The 20642-nt window shown below is 39.9% G+C and overlaps 1 protein-coding gene across 4 annotated transcripts; it reads left to right on the forward strand.

Moving 5' to 3' along the window:
• The first annotated feature begins 1975 nt into the window (after positions 1–1975).
• Positions 1976–19922, forward strand: MTFMT (mitochondrial methionyl-tRNA formyltransferase). 4 transcript variants are annotated; one of them, XM_066388566.1, is made up of 9 exons: positions 1976–2230; positions 4189–4398; positions 6608–6730; positions 9202–9304; positions 10746–10821; positions 13948–14039; positions 16500–16578; positions 17420–17502; positions 19507–19922. In XM_066388566.1, the coding sequence occupies exons 1-9, from the start codon at positions 2010–2012 to the stop codon at positions 19699–19701; spliced, it is 1182 nt and encodes a 393-aa protein (XP_066244663.1). In that variant the 5' UTR covers positions 1976–2009; the 3' UTR covers positions 19702–19922. The 4 variants fall into 4 exon arrangements, with proteins under 4 accessions (XP_066244663.1, XP_066244664.1, XP_066244667.1 ...); XM_066388567.1 differs by having other exon boundaries at positions 6632–6730; XM_066388568.1 differs by lacking the exon at positions 1976–2230 and adding an exon at positions 2491–2610.
• Positions 19923–20642: the final 720 nt, after the last annotated feature.

Consider the following 20642-nt stretch of genomic DNA (forward strand, 5'->3'; position numbering starts at 1 on the left):
TTTTTATTTTGTTCATGGTGTCTTTTGCTGTGCAAAAGCTTTTTAGTTTGATCTAGTCTCATTTGTTTATTTTGTCCTTTATTTCACTTGCCTGTGGAAATAAATCAGCAAAAATATTGCTATGAGAGATATCGGAGAGTTACTTCCTATGTTTTCTTCCAAGATTTTTATGGTTTCACGACTTACATTTAAGTCTTTTATTCATTTTGAGTTTATTTTTGTGAATAGTGTAAGTTGGTGGTCTAGTTTCAGCTTTTTGCATGTACCTGTCCAATTTTCCCAACACCATTTATTAAAGAGACTCTCTTTGCTCCACTGTATTCTCTTACCTCTTTTGTCAATATCAATTGACCATAAAGGTGTGGGTTTATTTCTGGGTTTTCTGTTCTGTTCCATTGATCTATATGCCTGTTCTTATGTAGTACCAAGCTGTTTTGATTACAATGGCTTTGTAGTATAACTTGATATCAGGAAGTGTGATACCTCCCACTTTATTCTTCATTTTCAAGATTACCGGGACTATTCGTGTTCTCTTTTGATTCCATATAAATTTTTGGAATATTTGTCCTATATCTTTGAAGTATGCCATTGGCCTTTGATAAGAATTGCATTGAATCTATAGATTGCTTTGGGTAATATAGACATTTTAATGATGTTTATTCCTCCTATCTATGAACATGGTATATGATTCCACTTATTTGTTCTTCCTTGATTTCCTTTTTCAATGTCTTATAATTTTCCAAGTACAAATCTTTTACCTCCTTGGTTAAATTTACTCCTAGGTACTTTATTTTTTTTGTTGCAATAGTGAAGGGGATTGTTTCCTTAATTTCTCTTTCAGAAAGTTTATTGTTGGTGTATAAAAATGCCACTGATTTCTGAATATTAATTTTATATCCTGAGAGTTTTAAAATATTAATGAAAAAATATTAAATATCTGACAAAAAAAAACAATAAAACTGTCATTTAAGAGATTTCCATATTGCTTCTTAATTGGTGTTCTCACTTGCAATTTTTTTCACCTATGGATAGAATGAACATTATGGGTGCTTAGAATATGCTGTTGTGCAGATGAACATTAAAAAAGAGTAAGGAATGTAAATTTGTGATTTCCATATTGAGCGGCTGCCCAGGCACCCACCTTAGAGAGAACCCTGATCACAAGTGCCATTGTAACAGCTGGTTCACCAAACTCAACAAAAACTTAGGCATTGGTTCTGCTGAACTGGTGCAAACCAGCTGAATCCCACCAGTGGTTGTAATAATGTCTATCTGGTATGGCTGATATGAGGATTAACAGGACTAATCAAAATGCTTAGCCAAAGTGTGACGTATAGCAAATACACAGTAATTTTTTTTTTTTATTTTTTTTTAACGAGAGAGACAGAGAGAGGGACAGACAGGTAGAAAGGGAGAGGGATGAGAAGCATCAATTCTTCATTGCGGCACCACGTGCTGCAACTAAGGCTTAGTTGTTCATTGATTGCTTTCTCTTCTGTGCCTTGACCTGGGGCTACAGCTGAGCCAGTGACCCCTTGCTCAAGCCTGAGACCCTGCGCTCAAGCTGGTGAGCCTGGGCTCAAGCTAGCGACCTCAGGGTTTTGAACCTGGGTTCTCTGCTCCCCAGGCCCACGCTCTATCCACTGCTCCACAGCCTGGTCAGGCACACAGTAAATATTCGTTACCACCACGGGTAAGAAAATGACACCAAATTATGGAAATAAATGAGATTTCATTGTCTGAAAACACACGATTTCTTCCCAAAAGAGTTCTTTTGGGAGAGTAGATAAATCGTGCAAATAAATGCAACAAAAATCATGTAGACTCTTGAACTCGCAGATTTCTTCATCCTCTGCAACACCAACGGCCACGCCTCCAGCCAGCCAAACCCCGCCCCCAGCCGCGGACAGACCCCGCCCATCGGGTTTCTTCCCGGTCCCGCCCCTCCAGTGTCCCTCACTCACCCTCACCCCGATGCGCCTGCGCAGTGTAGACCGCTCGCGGAAGCGATGAGGGTCCTAGTGTGGCGCTGCTGGGCACCCTTGCCAGCGGGTGGCGGCGCGGGTCGGAGGCCGAGCCCTCAGTGGCGATCGCTGGCCGGGCTCGGCGGATCCCCTGGTGGGGAGGACTCCCGGGGCGCCCGAGTCCGCAAGAAGCCGCCCTGGCGGGTGCTCTTCTTCGGCACAGACCAATTCGCCCGTGAGGCACTGCGGGCGCTGCACGCCGCCAGGTACCGGGGCCGGGGCTTAGGGGACCCGGCTGCTGACGGCGCCGACGTCCAGCCGCTGCGGCCGGCCCAGACGGTTTGGACTCCCGTTGGGGAAGGCAGCGGCGCCGGAGGGGTGTGGGCCTAGATCGCGGCGAGTGCGGATGCCCGGAAGGTGCGCCGCACGCGCTGAGCGCTGTCAGATCTACACTACGCTCTAGGCCCTGTCCGCTTGTTCCCTGGGCATTGACCGGCTCCCCACGGTGCCGTGAGCGTGCCATCACTTCCGTCTAGTCTTGCCACCTCCCTGCCCGTTTGAGTGTAAATAAAGCAGAGCTCGGAGAAGTTAAGCGCTTGCTTAGGGTCATCGGTTGAGCGAGTGGGACTAAAATGGGGTCTGACTTGTAAGTCCTTCCCTTTCTGCTTCCTCGGATTCATCTAGTTTGTACCTTCCAATGCCTTGGGCTTCTTCACAGGCGCAGGCATCCTTCTGCACACCCACGCCTTATTCCTTCGCGCCCAGCTCCCTGTGTACAGCTGGACCTAGTTTGCGTCTGCAATGAGGCCATAATTTAAAAAATGAACTCTTTACAAATGAATAAATTTATAAATCAGAAATGTTAGGTATGCATTTAGTATTTCTAAAATTTAACACGTCTTGTTTACTGGAAATAATTTGTGATCCAACCTGTCCTGAAAGTGGATGGCATGTGGTGGCTTTACCCATACACAGCTCACAGAAATTAGGGGATCAGGTAACATGCAGCTACTGCCAGCCTCTTGTATAGTTAGTGCATTTTCACCAATGAAGTAAGAGTTGGTTTTGCATCTCATTTGCATAATCAAACAACTTTCTTTGACTTGTTTGCTTTTCTGATATTCTTGTTTAATAAAAAAAATCAAATGCTTTTTTCCTTATCGATTCATATTCATTTTGAAATATCCCCTAATTTTTGTGAGCAGTATATGTACTGCTCTGCCTCTTTCCCCCAACCTCCAGTTTGTATTTCCCCATTTTGTTTTTTTCTGATGCATGCCGCCCCACTCCTGTGATCTCACTCCATCAAGTCTTCCCTACAAATACTTCACAGCAGCCCCTCATATGACTCCCTCCACACTCTGCCCTTTGCACACGCCATGAAACACTCCCTTCCCACATGTTCCCTTTGCACACCCTCCATGTGCTGCTTTCCCTATGGTGCCCTCCACATCTCTAGCCATATGTATCCTGGCCCTTCCACTTGGTGCCTCCATTACTTTTGCACGTTTAGTGCCCTCTTAGATACTCCTTTTCTCATAACTCCTCAACATGTGATGCAACACCTGCTGAATAAATAAATTAATCCCCCCGCCCCGCCCTGGCACTGGAATGCCATGTAGCAGGTTAAAAGAATGAGGTAGTGTTGTATGTACTGTCATGGAATGTTGCCCATGGAATATGTATTTTTTCCAAGTATTTATTGTTTGAGTAGCACATGGTTATGGTACAAAATTCATAAGATTCAAAGACTATATGGTGAAGAGTCAGTTTCTTCTACCGCTGTCTCCCAGTTTCCAGTTCCTCTCTTCAGAGACAGCCACTGTTTTTAGTTTCTTGTTCTAAAAATGTTAGTTGCATATACAAGCACATGTATAATAAACCGATGTTTTCAAAAGACTCCCATAATAGCATATATAGTGTTAAAAGGAAAAAAATATATATAAAGCTGTATATATACTATCCTAATTGTATAAAATGTCTGTACTGTGTATGTTTCTGTATACACAGGAAATATCTAGAGCCATGCTATCCAAGCAGTAGCCACTGGCAACATATAGTGCTTTAAATTTAAAGTAATTAAAATTAAATAAAAAATTAGGACTCAGTCTCTCAGTTGCTTCCTGAATTTAATCATAAAAGTAATGTAGAGGTGTGGGAAGTAGTTTAGCTTTGAGTCATTGTCTTAATGCTGTCACGTTTTCTTTCAATCTTTACAATTTAGGGAAAACAAAGAAGAAGAGTTAATCGAAAAACTGGAGGTGGTCACTGTGCCATCTCCGTCACCAAAAGGTCTGCCAGTAAAACAATATGCTGTCCAGTCTCAGCTGCCAGTGTATGAGTGGCCAGATGTGGGATCTGGAGAATATGACGTTGGAGTGGTTGCTTCATTTGGCCGACTTTTGAGTGAGGCTCTTATTCTTAAATTTCCCTAGTAAGTTTTATTTATAAGGAAATATAGTATAGAGACCTGATAAAATGCAATAACTTGAATTCTAATTTTGCTTTCTTTAGTATTTTCTCTTAAAAAGAACTGTTATTAGTGGCATGAATTGTTAGAATATATGATGCTCTTCACTATGGGCTTTCACCCACCCTCATTTAAATTCCATATATATGCTGACAATTCCCAAATTTATCCCTCCGGTTCAGATCTCTCTCTGAACTCTAGGCCCCTGAGACCCACTGCCTCCTCCATAGCCCTATTTGACTGTCTAATAGGCTATTTAAGCAGTCCATATCTATATTGCCAAACTTTTGCCCAAAATCTGTTCCTCCCCAAAATCTTCATCTCAGCAGATGGCGCCTTCAGCTTTCTAGTTGCTTAGTTCCCAGACGTTGGCATCATTCTTGATTCGTTATCTCACACCACGCATCCAATCCATCAGGAAATCCTACTGGCTTTGCCTTTGAAATCTGTCTAGAATCTGACATCACTTCTGCTGCTGCCACTGTTGCCTGTAGTGCTCCGGTAGCTTCCTAACTGGTTTCTACTTTTGTCCTTGGTTCTCTCAGTCTTTTACCAACCCAGTAGCCAAAGTGATCAGTTTAAAGCAGGGGTCCCCAAACTACGGCCTGCGGGCCACATGCAGCCCCCTGAGGCCATTTATCCGGCCCCCGCTGCACTTCCAGAAGGGGCACCTCTTTCATTGGTGGTCAATGAAAGGAGCACATTGACCATCTCATTAGCCATAAGCAGGCCCATAGTTCCCATTGAAATACTGGTCAGTTTCTTGATTTAAATTTACTTGTTTTTTATTTTAAATATTGTATTTGTTCCCGTTTTGTTTTTTTACTTTAAAATAAGATATGTGCAGTGTGCATAGGGATTTGTTCATAGTTTTTTTTATAGTCCGCCCTCCAACGGTCTGAGGGACAGTGAACTGGCCCCCTGTGTAAAAAGTTTGGGGACCCCTGGTTTAAAGCATAAATCATATCAATCATTTTGTTTCAAATTCTCTGGTAGTTTTCCATCTCACTCAAAATAAAAGTCAAAATCCTTATTTTGGCTAATGAGGACCTGTCTACTTGATCTGATCCCCTGCTGGCTCTCTGCTAGTACTATTCCTCAGGTTTACGCCACTCGAGCCACGCTAGCCTCCTTGCTATACTTGAACTTGCCAGCTTCTACTTTCTTCAAAACCTTTGAACTTAGTGTTCCATCTGCCTGGAAAGCTTTTCTCCCATATGTCTGCCTGGCTGTTCCTTTACCTCCTCCTGTTTTTGCCCAGTGTCTTAATTGGTAAAAACTTCTTTGACCACTATTAAAATTGTAACCTCCCACCCAATAGTCCTGTCCCTTTCTCTGTTTTATTTTTCTCTAAAGCTCTTAGCACCAGCTGACAAACTTTTTTATATACTTCTTTTTTACAAACCTTTACATCCTTTGTTGTTGTTTTTTATTGCTGATCTCCCACTCTTTGCACATAAGCTCACTGAGGGCATAGTTTGTTTTATTTTGCTCGCTATTGCTTGTATCCCGGAGATCATAGAACGTTGCCAGCACATGGATTGTGCTCAGTTAATGTTTGTTGAATGGGTGACACTGAGCTGAACAGTGGAACTTAGAATGGAAGACTCATATACACACACTCTCAAGTGTATACTCAAGCTGATGGAGACATCATTAAACTAATGACAGATCAGAAAGTTATTTAAATTGCTCATTAATGAGAAATAGCTGTATTGGGGTAAACAGTGAAGGTGATGGGGACTCAAGAAGCTTGTTTTAGGCATTCTGTGCAAACTAAGAGAAGTGAGGATAATTATGTAGCTAAACTATAAATGTCACTCACACCCTCCCTGAGATGCATGCACCATAGGGTTTGAGTAGTTCTTCTCATATAGTAAAAAATGCACTTTTTGTGTTTATTTAAAAACTCCCAGACATCATGAGCCATTTTGCAACATCTTTGGAACAATAAATAGTTGTTCTTGCTCTGTTTATAATTGAGTTTCATTGGCCTCTTATGGTAAGAGAGTAAACTGCCTCCCTTTTCCAATAGTATAAGACTAGATTTAACTGTTAGTTTTTCAAAATTTCTGTGGAAGTTTAATGACAGAAATGTAGCATATTAGTTTAGGTAGCAATAACTAAATTGTACAGCTCATTTGCATACTAACTTCTGTCTCTCCTAACTCAGTGGCATATTGAATGTCCATCCTAGTTGCCTCCCGAGGTGGCGTGGTCCAGCCCCTATAATCCATACAGTGCTTCATGGAGACACAATTACTGGAGTAACAATTATGCAAATCAGACCTAAAAGGTAGAGCGTTTTTTTCTTGAGATTTTTTTGGTGATTTTGAATGTTGATATTGGTTTGGGGGGGGGGGGGCAGAAATGGATAAAAGGATGGTGCTCTAATTTCTTTGACTCCAGAATCCTCCCTTTGCTTTTGTATTCTTTCTACTTTTTCCTGGCTTCTAACATAAGCCATATTGTTTGGGTATTTGTGCAGTATCTCTTGCTCTTTCTTTTTAAGATTTAAAAAAAAGTTTAATGTATTGATTTAAAGAGAGAAAAAGGAAGGGAGAGAGGGAGAGAAGAGACAGGAACATCAATCTGCACCTGTATGTGCCCCAACTGGGGATCGAACCAGCAATCTCTGCGCTTTGGGACAACTCTCTAACCAACTGACCTATCCAGCCAGGGCTTTTAAAAAAGATTTTTATTTATTGATTTGACAGAGAGAGGAGAGGGGGGTGTGGAGCAAAAAGTATCAACTCATAGTTGCTTCACTTTAGTTCATTGATTGCTTGTCATGTGTGCTTTCCCCAGGAAAGCCCAGGGGTTCGAACTGGTGATCTCAGCGTTCCAGGTGAACGCTTTATCCACTGCACCACCACAGGCGATTTATGAAGTCTCTCTTTAAAGCCCTTGGGAAATTTTTAATTTAATTGAAATAAATTACATTATTAACAACTGGATTTTTAGGAAATATATTGTGTAAATGAGGTATTTTTTTTTAATTAGTTGTTATAAATCTCAGTTCCGCTGGCCTTGACTTCTATAGTCAAACTAGGGTCAAAAATTTTTGGAACCTGACATGAGAATATATTGTATACCAATAATTGTCTTCAACATTTAATTTTTTATTACATCTACAATCTAAGAAACAATTACTTCAAGTTGCTTCAATAATGTACTGTATTAAGCCTCTGCCAGCTGTCACCTAATGTCCCCATAGAAAAGAATAATTCACAAGTTCAAACAAAACAACTCAGTAGCTAGGATTTGTTTTAACTTACTTCAGAAAAAAAGAAAGTAGATGAAACAAGAGTGGCAAAACTTTGATGATTCTAAAATTTGGTAATGTGTATATGGTGACTCATTCGACTATTCAGTTTTTCTGAATGTTTGTAATTTTTCATAATAAAAATTTTATCAAAGCTCATAGGTTAAGAATAGAATTAAGAGAATCACAAACATATTCAAAATAAAGCATACTTCTAATAAAGGTCAATGACCAGTATTTACAGAACTTGATGTAAAATGTAGGACTTGTACGTACTTATGATCCGCAACAATTAAAATCCAACAAAACCCTTATCCTTTGAGAAAGGACATATAGAAAGTCATAATTAAGAATTTCCTAATTGTAGCCTGACCAGGCGGTGGCACAATGGATAGAGCATTGGAATGGAACACGGAGGACCCAGGTTCAAATCCCCAGGGTAGCCGGCTTGAGCCCAGACTCATCCAGCTTGAGCACAAGCTCACCAACTTGAGCATGGGATCTCTGGCTTGAGCATGGGATCATAGATATGACCCCATGGTCCCTGGCTTGAGCCCAAAGTTCAATGGCTTGAAGCCCAAGGTCACTGGCTTGAAGCCCAAGGTCTCTGGCTTGAGCAAGGGGTCAAGCTGGAGCCCCCCAGTCAATGTACATATGAGAAAACAATCAATGAACACCTAAGGTGCTGCAATGAAGAATTGATACTTCTCATCTCTCCCTTCCTACCTGTTCCTATCTGTCCCTTTCTCTCTCTCTCTCTCTCTGACCCTAACCTTTTTGCTAAAAAAAAAAAAAAAAAAAAGAAAGAAAAGAAAAGAATTTCCAATTATACTTTCTGGGAGAAGAGATTCTTTGCTCTATGCTATACAAATAAGATATTTTTCATACTGTTTATTACTAATTATAGAATTATCTATAATTGCAATTAAGCCAATGCAACTTTATACTTTTTTCCTTTAGGAAAAAATGAATTTAAAATTAAGTACAGGCTAGATCAGGGGTCCCCAAACTACGGCCCGCAGGCTGCATACGGCCCCCTGAGGCCATTTATCTGGCCCTCGCTGCACTTCCGGAAGGGGCACCTCTTTCATTGGTGGTCAGTGAGAGGAGCATAGTTCCCATTGAAATACTGGTCAGTTTGTTGATTTAAATTTACTTGTTCTTTATTTTAAATATTGTATTTGTTCCCGTTTTGTTTTTTTACTTTAAAATAAGGTATGAGCAGTGTGTATTTGTTCATAGTTTTTTTTATAGTCCAGCCCTCCAATGGTCTGAGGGACAGTGAACTGGCCCCCTGTGTAAAAAGTTTGGGGACCCCTGGGCTAGATTTTACTCACCCTTCTTTCAAACTGACATTTATCCCTTGCTAATAGCTAACAATCAAATTCATGGCCAAGGTTAAACTATCGCTGTGGTATGTAAACACTCATGTAGACAGACATTTTGGTTGTAAGAAGCTGTCAGTAATCATATTATTTGTTTTCTATTTTTTTTTTTGGAAGATTTGATGTAGGCCCAATTCTCAGACAGGAAACCATTGCTGTGCCCCCCAAGAGCACCGCAAAGGAATTGGAAGCAGTGCTGTCAAGACTGGGTGCCAACATGGTACAGTTCTCTGATATCCCACTGCTTTTACTCATTTATTAGATTTCCTAAGTGGTTATGATGAAAAGAACAATTTTATGATATGTAACTTTAAGTCTTTTTTAAAATAAAGATTTATATCCCTGACTTCCTAAAAATTAGCTTGGCATTTGTAATCTTATATAAGTCTTTGAGAATTTATACATAGTGGATACTTAATAACGGTTTTCAAATGAAACATGTGATCTTATATGGGCCACTGCTTCACACTGAGGCTTTAGACCAGTGATTTTCAACCTTTTTCATCTCATAGCACACAAAAGTAATTCTGAAAATTCTGCGACACACCAAAAATATATATTTTTTGCTGGTCTGGCAAAAAAACCAATAGGTATAACTTTGATTCATTTATACCAGATGACTATTGTTGTGTTGACTGTTGTCACTTTTTTATTTGACTATCGAAAGGAAAAGAGCTCAGTGCCCTTGACTAAATAAATAGTAGGGTATTGCATGTTTTAAAAATTCTTGCGGCATACCAGTTGAAAATCACTGCTTTAGACTATTCTTCCCAATTTCACTCTCCTCAGTCTCACAGAGACTTTTATACCTGTCAGACTGAACCCACCGCATTTCCTGAGTGACTCCTAGCCTTCCTCCAAGCACTTCTGTTCCAGTCATTGGCATCCATATGCACTGGAATTCTGCTGGTCCCGGCTATAAATGTACTCCATGGCTTTGTACAGTTAATTGAATCTGTATACAGTAGGGTCTCAGTAAATGCTTAATGACCAAATTAGTGATTTTCATGTGAACTGGTTAATTTTTTCTAGAGGAAAACTTTCCCCCAACTATATAGATGGTGCTTCCTATTCTAGGCACTGACCTCAGAAATGCTGTTATAATAGTGACCGTCATTTTTTGAGCACTGGCTTGTGTGCCAGGACTGTCCTAGATGCTACATAGACTTATTTTTTTTTACCTTCCAAACAAGGGAGCTCTTGCTGTTGACTGTTTTACAGATGATGATATTGAAGGCCACAGACAAGTAAAATAACTTTTTCACAATGACACAACTAGTAAGTAGTGGAACTGAGATTTGAATCCAGAAATATGTGATTCTAGAAAGCACTCCACTTCTGTGAGGCTCCATTGCCTTCCTCCCTGCAGGATGAGAGTGTAGTTAACTGGGCATAGTTTGTCCTGATACTGAGAGCTTGCACAGCCGGGCAAAGGTCAGCATTCTCCCGCAGCAGATCAGTGACCTGCACTCTACAGAGAGTAACAGCTATACTGAAACCCCACCCAGCAGACATGTAGGCTCCCAGCTGAAGCCAATTTACTACCTTATCTGCCACACAGCTCTTCTACAGCTATAGATAATGTCATGATACTAATTGTAATGTATCTCTGCTTTTGTTCTTTTCATCTTGAATACATTGCTGTCCTTTTTTTTTTTTAGCTTATTTCAGTTTTGAAAAATTTGCCTGAAAGTTTGAACAACGGAAGGCAGCAGCCAGCTGAGGGAGTGACCCATGGTGAGTGCGGCTGCAGAGACCCTTACCTCCTCCATAGGCGTCTTCATGGCGTCTGGACACTCCGACGTCTTCATTTGTACATTTCCCTTAATTTTTTTTTTATTCTTTTTAAAAATTTTATTTATTTATTTATTCATTTTTAGAGAGGAGAGAGAGAGAGATAGAGAGGGAGAGAGAGGAGAGAAAGACAGAGAGAGAGAGAAGGGGGGAGGAGCTGGAAGCATCAACTCCCGTATGTGCCTTGACCAGGCAAGCCCAGGGTTTCGAACCAGCGACCTCAGCATTCCAGGTCGACGCTTTATCCACTGTGCCACCACAGGTCAGGCCATTTCCCTTAATTTTGACTTAAGATGGAATGCTCACTTGTATGTCCTTTTCTAAGGAATGGTTGGTAAGATCTCCCTCTCTTTTCTTTTTCTTTTAATTTATTGATTGATTTTAGAGAGACAGAGAGAAGAGAGGGGGAGGGGTGCATTCATTTGTTGTTCCACTCAGTCATGCATTCATTGGCTGCTTCCCATATGTGCCTTGACTGGGAATCAAACCTGCAACCTTGGCATTTTGATAGGACACTCTAACCGACTTGGCAAACCAGCCAGGGCTCTTCCTCTCCTTTGTAACATGCAGTCTCATGATTCTTTGTGCTGCTCAAGTTGTCCCTAATTGGCCAGTGGGAGCCTCTTAACATGGGCTCCTGCATTCTTTTGACACTTTCCCCTGCTCCCCATTAGTGGACGTTTGGGTTGTTTTCCAATCTTTTGCTATTTCAAATAAGGCCACTATGAGTCATCTTATGCATATGTTACTTCCTAATCTAATAGATAAGAATTATCATGAAGTAGTTTTGATTTATATTACTCCTTGAATGAGGTTGTGAATCTCAATATGTTTGAGGACTATTTGCATTTCTTTTTTCTGGGGAGGATCTATTATCTCTTTTGCCAATTTTTCTATCAAGTTCTTTCTTTTTTTATTCTTAGTTTTTAGGAATACTTTGCATAATAGATATAAATAAGTCTATATAATAGATATAAAGTCTTCTTAAATATCAGATGTAACTATATATAAATACAATGTGTCTGTAAAGTCATGGTGCACTTTTGACCGGTCACAGGAAAGCAACAAAAGACGATAGAAATGTGAAATCAGCACCATATAAAAGGTTTCTGTAGGATGATGCGGCAGCATGTGCACATGCGCAGATGATGATGTAACACCGTGTATACAGTGGAGCAGCCCACGGCCATGCCAGTCAAGATGTGGACGGTACAGAGGAATGTTCAGTGTGTTATGTGGCTCGCTAAATTAGAATCCGTGACCAAAGTGCAATGTGAATATCAGCGCATTTATAACGAAGCGCCACCACATAGGAATAACATTACTCAGTGGGATAAGCAGTTGAAGGAAACCGGCAGTTTGGTGGAGAAACCCTGTTCTGGTAGGCCATCAGTCAGTGACGAGTTTGTAGAGGCTATGGAGAGCTACCTAAGGAGCCCTAAAAAAATCTGTGCGTGAGCCCACATCGAACTGCACTGAATAGATATGAAGCTGGGAGAGTTTTCCTTTTATTTGGTGCAGATTTCACATTTCTATCGTCTTTTGTTGCTTTCCTGTGACCGGTCAAAAGTACACCATGACTTTACGGACACATTGTATTATATTTGTCCCTGGCCGGTTGCCTTAGTGGATAAATCATCAACCCAGCATGCAGACATCCCAGGTTCAATCCCTGGTCAGGACATACATGAGAAGTAACCATCTGCTTCTCTTCCGCTCCTTCTCCTCCTCTCTCTCTTCCCTTCTCGCAGCCAGTGTCTCGATTGGTTCGAGTGTTGATAGGTCCCAGCATCAACCCTGGGAACTGAGGATAGCTGGGTTGATTAGAGCATCAGGGGGGTTGTCAGGTGGATCCCAGTGGGGGGGGGGGCGCATGTGACAGTCTGTCTCTCTATCTCCCTTCCTCTCATTTAAAAAAAATTATATTTGTTATATAGCTGTATGTCTTAAATATATCTATGTAAATAGATATAAAGTACAGGAGGGTCCTCTGGTTACAACAGTCTCAACATACAATGTTTTGAGTTTACAACTCTGACTCCTATAAAAACTTTAAAAAATTGAGATGTGAGTGTTTCGGCTTATGCCATTAGCATCATACTTACGGACTCCATGGGCAAACTAGTTTGGTTGCAAGTAGCAGAATACACAGTATAGTGTACAGTACAGTATATTTATGTCCTTTCCTTTTTTCTGAGGCTTAGTTGTGTTTTTATGTTCTAGATTATGATTTTAAAACTGTGTTAAGATAGGTAAGTGACTTAGGTTAGGCTATGTTTCGACCTACACCAAAATTCAGGTTACGTCACTGTCATAGGAGTAGAACTGTGTCTTAACCCAGTGATGCCCTGTATTGTTATATAAATTGCAAATACTTTTGGTTTGTCTCTTTTTTTTTTACTTGAATTATGGCATTTCTTTTTGTCTTGTAAAATTTTTTTTTTTAATTTTTTTTTTTTATTACAGAGACAGAGAGAGAGAAGAATAGAATAGACAGACAGGAACAGAGAGAGATGAGAAGCATCAATCATTAGTTTTTCATTGCACGTTGCAACACCTTAGTTGTTCATTGATTGCTTTCTCATATGTGCCTTGACCACGGGCCTTCAGCAGACCGAGTAACCCCTTGCTAGAGCCAACGATCTTGGGTTCAAGCTAGTGGGCCTTCCGCTCAAACCAGATGAACCTACGCTCAAGCTGGCAACCTCAGGGTCTCGAACCCGGATCCTCTGCATCCCAGTCCGACGCTCTATCTACTGCGCCACCGCCTGGTCAGGCGTAAAATTTTATTTTTATGTAGTCAGATTTATCAGTCTTTTCTTTAATTGCTTTTGTATTTTGAATCATAGAAGATTTTTTTTTCTGCACCTAGGTTATAAAGAAATTCAATGATGTTTTCTTGTAATACCTGCATAATTTATTTGTTTATTTTTACTTTATATTATGGGAAATTTTAAACATATACAAAAATTGAGAAAATATAATTATATCTATCATTCAGCACAAATAGTTATCAATTCATGGACATTAAACCTGATATTTATTCTTGTCATTGGCTTAATCTTGTAGCCCCTAAGATTTCTGCTGGTAACAGCTGTATACAGTGGGAGAAACAAACTTCAGAGGAAATATTCAGACTTTATCGTGCCATTGGAAATATAGTAAGTTGCAAGTTAGATTGCAGTTTCACTTAATTGTGTATGTGTGTGTGTGTGTGTGTGTGTGTGTGAGAGAGAGAGAGAGAGAGAAAGAGAGAGAGAGAGAGTATGTAATTCACTTTCCGAATATTCTTATTTAGGAATGAGTTTCATAAACTAAACCTAAGAATCTTGAAATTTATGTTTTAAAAAATAACTTTTTGTGGTAAAATATACATAACATAAAACTTATCATTTTAACCATGTTAGGTCAGTGGTGTTAAGTAATCTCTGATCTTTAGTTTGTTCATCAGAAAATTAGGGCTGTTAAATGTATGTAAAGCATCTAATACAGTATATAGCACAGAGTAGGTACTTATTAATTATTAAATGAATAATAATCTGTTACATTGATCTTTATTATAAATTCACACTTTACATCTAGGTTTTCTTTTTTTTTAAGTGAGAGGAGGGGAGAGAGTGAGATATTATTTCTTCTTTTACTTATTCATTCATTAAACAAAATATTGAAGGCCTATATTATGTCAGGCATTATTTTAGGTACTAGAGATAAAAGAGGGTGTGGAAGAAAACAAATAAGCAAATAAATAAAAATATCAGTTAATGTGGTAAGTTCCTTGATGAAAATTTAAAAAGGATACTGAGATAGACTAACTGGAGGTTATTTTAAATTGGATAGATGGGATCTGAAAGACAGTAAGAAGCCAGAGCATTCCAGGCAGAGCAATAACTAGTACAAAACCCAAGGCAAAACCAGATGAAAACATTATAAGAAAAGAAAACTAAAAATTAATATCCCTGGCCCTGGCCAGTTGGCTCAGTAGTAGAGCATCGGCCTGGCGTGCAGGAGTCCCAGGTTCTATTCCCGGCCAGGGCACACAGGAGAAGCACCCATCTGCTTCTCCACCCCTCCCCCTCTCCTTCCTCTCTGTCTCTCTCTCCCCCTCCCGCAGCCAAGGCTCTATTGGAGCAAAGTTGGCCTAGGCACTGAGGATGGCTCTGTGGCCTCTGCCTCAGGCACTAGAATGGCTCTGATTGCAGCAGAGCGACGCCCCAGATGGGCAGAACATCGCCCCCTGGAGGGCATGCCACGTGGATCCCAGTCGGGTGCATGCGGAAGTCTGTCTGACTGCCTCCCCATTTCCAACTTCAGAAAAATACAAAAAAAAAAAAATTAATATCCCTTATAAACATAGAGGCAAAACCCTCAATTAGCAAACTGAATCAAATAACATATATAAACAAGGTAAACAACTCAGTTTCTTTAAAAAATGGGCAAAGAGCCTGACCAGGCGGTGGCACAGTGGATAGAGTGTCGGACTGGGATGCCAAGGACCCAGGTTTGAGACTCTGAGGTCACCAGCTTGAGTGCAGGCTCATCTGGTTTGAGCAAAAGCTCACCAGCTTGGACCCAAAGTCACTGGCACGAGCAAAGGGTTACTTGGTCTGCTGAAGGCCCGCGGTCAAGGCACATATGAGAAAGCAATCAATGAACAACTAAGGTGTCGCAATGCGCAACAAAAAACTAATGATTGATATTTCTCATCTCTCCGTTCCTGTCTGTCTGTCCCTGTCTATTCCTTTCTCTGACTCTCTGTCTCTGTAATAAATAAATAAATAAAAATAAAAAATGGGCAAAGAGCATAGTTTTCAGAGAAATAAATAAAATGCAAGCAAATAAATAAAATAAAATACAAAATGCTCCTTGACCTCAATAATAATAAACAGCAACATATTGTCACTCCCCCCTTTAAGGCAGTTTAACAATAAAATGTTGATGTTCTTTAATTCAGGTACCCTAATAAAAAATAATAATTATACTCCAGAAATATAAAAGTCCTCAAAAATATCTCTACCAGGCTATTTATTTATTACCACATTTTACAATTTTATAATAGCAAATATTCATTATAAAGGTATAGGTTGCATAAATTTGGTACATTTATAAAATCAAATACTCTGCAGCAGATAAAAGGAGTGAAATCAATAAGTGTATACTAGTGAAATTTGTCTAGGATTTATGGTTAAGTTTAAAAAGTTCCTTATATGTTCTAGATTTTTAATAATATTATTTATAGGGAAAAACAAGGATATTAATATGCATCAAGCTATTAACACTGGTTACCTCTAAGGATGGATGTAGAGAATATTTTTACCTAAATTTTTAAACATAATTGTTGAAACGTTTGCATTTTTATAATGTGCATACATTTTAAATTGAAATATTAATAAAGATATAAACATTGATTTTAAAATAGTGTTCAGTGTTAAGAGCTTATAAATCCTGGAGAATGATATAGAAGATCATGTTTGTATTCTGTTCTGTAAGATTTAGAAACTTAGTTCCCAATTCCTCTGTAATTGAGAGACAAGTCAGAGCTGATTAACACAGAATAGTGGTTGGAAAGGGTTTCAGGGTTGAGGGTATTTCTTTAATCATACCTTCTTTAATTATATTTGCAGATTCCGTTGCAAACACTCTGGATGGATCATACCATTAAACTTCTGGATTTGGTAGAAGTTAATAGTTCGGTCCTCGCTGGTACTAACTTTTGAATAGCTAACATGAAAAATGTTTTCACTATAGTCTATTTGAAAATGTGTCTGTTTTACCATAGTTGAAATTTACTAAAAATAAGGATTCTTTTAGTTTATTTAGGTTCAATAATGATAATACTTGACATTCATTTAGTGTCCATTCACATGTATTGTCTCATTTAATCATCAGAGGAACCTGGGAAGTAAGCAGAGCAGTGTTACTATCCCACTTTAAGCTCTGTGATTTCCTATACTAAGGTTTTCAGGAAGTGCAAAATGACTTGGTTGATTTCATTCTGGTGCATATCATAATGAAAATCTCTGGGCAGCTCAGTGAGACTCCTTGACCAGGGTACAACATTTACAACAACACAGGTCTGTTCTAAGGCCCATCAGTGCCCTCCCAATGTGGTGGACTGAGGAGTGGGAGCCACAGCAGGTGCTGGTGTAGTTCAGTGGGAGTCAGAGTTTCCCAGAAGTCTAAGAATTGAGTTTTGTTTGGTCATGGATGAAAAGGCCACCTTAGATCCTAAGCCTCCTATGTATATCTCCATTGGTAACTAGTTAGTTATCCCCAATGACCAAAATTTGTAGATTCAACATTTTTAGATTGATCTCGAAGAGCCTGGGTAAAGAACTCATAGCTTCTTATGTGTATGGAAATCCTCTCTTTGAGTTCAAGATAGCACAGAATACCGTCATAGGTTTTGGGTTACAAAGTCAGGTCATCGGCAGTTGTGTCCTCTCTAGTATTAGTACTGCTTCCCATGATGTTTTTCATCTTCCAGAAGCACAGTGAAATTGTATAATTATTCTCGCTCTCTTTTTCCCCCCTCATTCTTTAGATCCCAAATTAACAAGACAGGCTTTTATTCCAGGATCCATAATATACCACAAACAGTCACAAATACTTCTGGTTTGTTGCAAGGTACATTTCCTTTAGTTTTTAAATTATACTTGTTTTACTGAATTTATTGTGTGTATCATTTATCATTTTTAATTAAGGTTTTACTAAATTACTTGTCCATCAGATTGAGTCAATGGATAGTTTTTCTTACGAAATAGTAGAATCTAGCCCTGGCCGGCTGGCTCAGTGGATAGTGTTGGCTGGCATATAGATGTCCCAGGTTCGATTCCTGGTCAGGATGCACAAGAGAAGCAACCATCTGCTTCTCTTCCTCTTCCTCTCCCCCTTCTCTCCCTCTTCCCCACTTGTAGTCAGTGGCTTGGTTGACTCGAATATTGGCCCCAGGCAGGGGCTGCCAGGTGGATTCTGGTTGGGACGTATGCGAGAGCCTGTCTCACTATCTCCCCTCCACTCAATTAAAAAAGAAAGAAAGAAAGAGAGAGAGAGAGAGAGAGAGAAAGAAAGAAAGAAGGAAATCGTACAATCTCTAGTATAATTTTTTGAAAGTGATCATGTTTTGCCAAGGCATTATTATTACTCAAACTAAAAAAAGATTCAGTAACTTTAGTGCTTCCTTCAAAGAAACTTATATATTCTAATAATCCAATTTAATTAACAAGCTCTTGTTTAATTGCCAGTCTCTTAATAATTAACAAGTCATGCCTGACCTTTGGTGGCGCAGTGGATAAAGCGTAGACCTGGAATGCTGAGGTCACCAGTTCAAAACCCTGGGCTTGCCTGGTCAAAGCACATATGGGAGTTGATATTTCCTGTTCCTTCTCTCCTTCTCTCTCTCTCTCTCTTTCTCTCTCCTCTCTAAAATAAATAAATAAAATATTTAAAAAAGAACCTTAATTAACAAATCTTGTTAATATGACTGTCATAAAAGATAGTCATTTCAAAGTATTTAGCTGAACTACAGAACCTGTGTCCTACTTGCCTTTACATAGGAGATTTCTTGACTACTTAAAATGACTTTGGAACCATTATTGTTTTATTAGACAATGCTGTGTTCCTAAGAAGTGTTCCTCATTCCTTCCATTTCCTTCATGTGGTGTTTATGAGATGTTTCATGCTCACGCAGAGGTGTTTAAAATGTGTGATAGATTGATCTGATGACCTACACAGACTGTTGATATAGAACTCCTACATCAACTTCTCTTCAATTTTTTCTGGAATGACACTGGGTGCATATGTCTTGTTGTCTTTGTCTGAGTCTGTAGTTTGCTCTCATGGAAGAAGCTGGTGTTGTCTGAAGATGCGAGTTTGAGTCCCACCACCTGTGTCACGTTGGACCAATCACTCACCCTCTAGGGGCATCAGTTTTCTCTTCTAAAATCAGTTTTCTCTGTGGACGATATTGGATCTGTCTACCTTATAGAGTGGTTATATTTTGTTGACTAGTCATAATAAGATACATGGAGCCTGACCAGGCGGTGGCGCAGTGGATACAGCGTTGGACTTGGGATGCGGGAGGACCCAGGTTCAAGACCCCGAGGTCGCCAGCTTGAGCGTGGGCTTATCTGGTTTGAGCAAGGCTCACCAGCTTGAGCCCAAGGTCGCTGGCTCGAGCAAGGGGTCACTTGGTCTGCTGTAGGCCCCCGGTCAAGGCACATATGAGAAATCAATCAATGAACAGCTAAGGAGCTGCAATGAAGAATTGATGTTTCTCATCTCTCTCCCTTCCTGTCTGTCTGTCCCTCTCTCTGACTCTCTCTGTCTCTTGCAAAAAAAAAAAAAGATACATGGACACACTTTGGAAACTGTAAAGCACCCTGCAAATATATCTTTTTATTCTGCTCCCTCTGTTTAAATAGATTTATGCAGGTCTGTACATTTATCATCACTCCTTGGTAATAAACTTTTAGAGTCAAAGAATCATGTATGTTACAGTGCTCTTTGCAGCTAGACATTTAGTAAACAGTTTTTGGTTGGTTTATTTGTTTTCATGATAAAGTTTTATAAACCAACATTTACTTAGTTTTACTACCATTTCATATTCACAATTTGTCTTTTGCCCTTTAGGATGGCTGGATTGGTGTTCGATCAGTGATGCTCAAGAAAACACTAACGGCTACTGATTTCTACAATGGCTATTTGCACCCCTGGCACCAGAGAAATTCCCAGGCTCATCCACGCCAATGCAGATTTCAGACTCTCAGACTTCCAACAAAGAAGCAGGGAAGAAAAATTGTTGCTATGCAACAGTACATTAAGTAGTTAGGGAGAAGATGGAGAAGACCTATTTGTAATTTATTAAAAGCCTTATTTACAAGGAATTACTTTGACTTTCAAAGAGTATAACACTGTTGGAGAAGATTACTGTCAAAAATATTAATTACCTCACTTCCCAGTTTTTGTTTAACAGTAGTTAAAAACAACTTTTCTATTTGAATAACAAAAGAAGCTTTGAATAAAATTTTTATTTATGTCAAAGTCAAGGAGATTGTATCTTTCCCTAAGAATAAGTGGAACTAACTGGTATGCATATATATACTGAAAAGAAAATACATTCATTAAAAAAATGCATCTAGCCCTGGCTGGTTGACTCAGTGGTAGAGCGTCAGCCTGGTGTGCAGAAGTCCCAGGTTCAATTCCCGGCCAGGGCACACAGGAGAAGCACCCATCTGCTTCTCCACCCCTCCCCCTCTCCTTCCTCTCTGTCTCTCTCTTGCCTCCAGCAGCCAAGGCTCCATTGGAGCAAAGATGGCCCGGGCGCTGGGGATGGCTCCTTGGCCTCTGCCCCAGGCGCTAGAGTGGCTCTGGTCTCAACAAAGCAACGCCCCGGAGGGGCAGAGCATCGCCCCCTGGTGGGCGTGCCGGGTGGATCCCGGTCGGGCGCATGCGGGAGTCTGTCTGACTGTCTCTCCCGTCTCCAGCTTCGGAAAAATACAAAAAAAAAAAAAAGCATCTAACCCTGGCTGGGTAGCTTAGTTGGTTAGGGCATCATCCCAATATGCCAGGTTGAGGGTTTGGTCCAAAATCAGGGCACATACAAGAATCAACCAATGAATGTATAAATACATGGAACAATGAATTGATGTTTCTCTTTCCTCTCTCTCAGATCAATACATTTTTTTAATGCATCTATTAAATTTTAAAAATTTATGTCTCCTCTGACTAGGTTTTCATTTTAGGAGTATTTACAGTATTTACCATAT

The sequence above is a fragment of the Saccopteryx leptura genome, chromosome 6 (genome assembly GCF_036850995.1).
Source record: "Saccopteryx leptura isolate mSacLep1 chromosome 6, mSacLep1_pri_phased_curated, whole genome shotgun sequence".
Taxonomy (NCBI): Eukaryota; Metazoa; Chordata; class Mammalia; order Chiroptera; family Emballonuridae; genus Saccopteryx; species Saccopteryx leptura.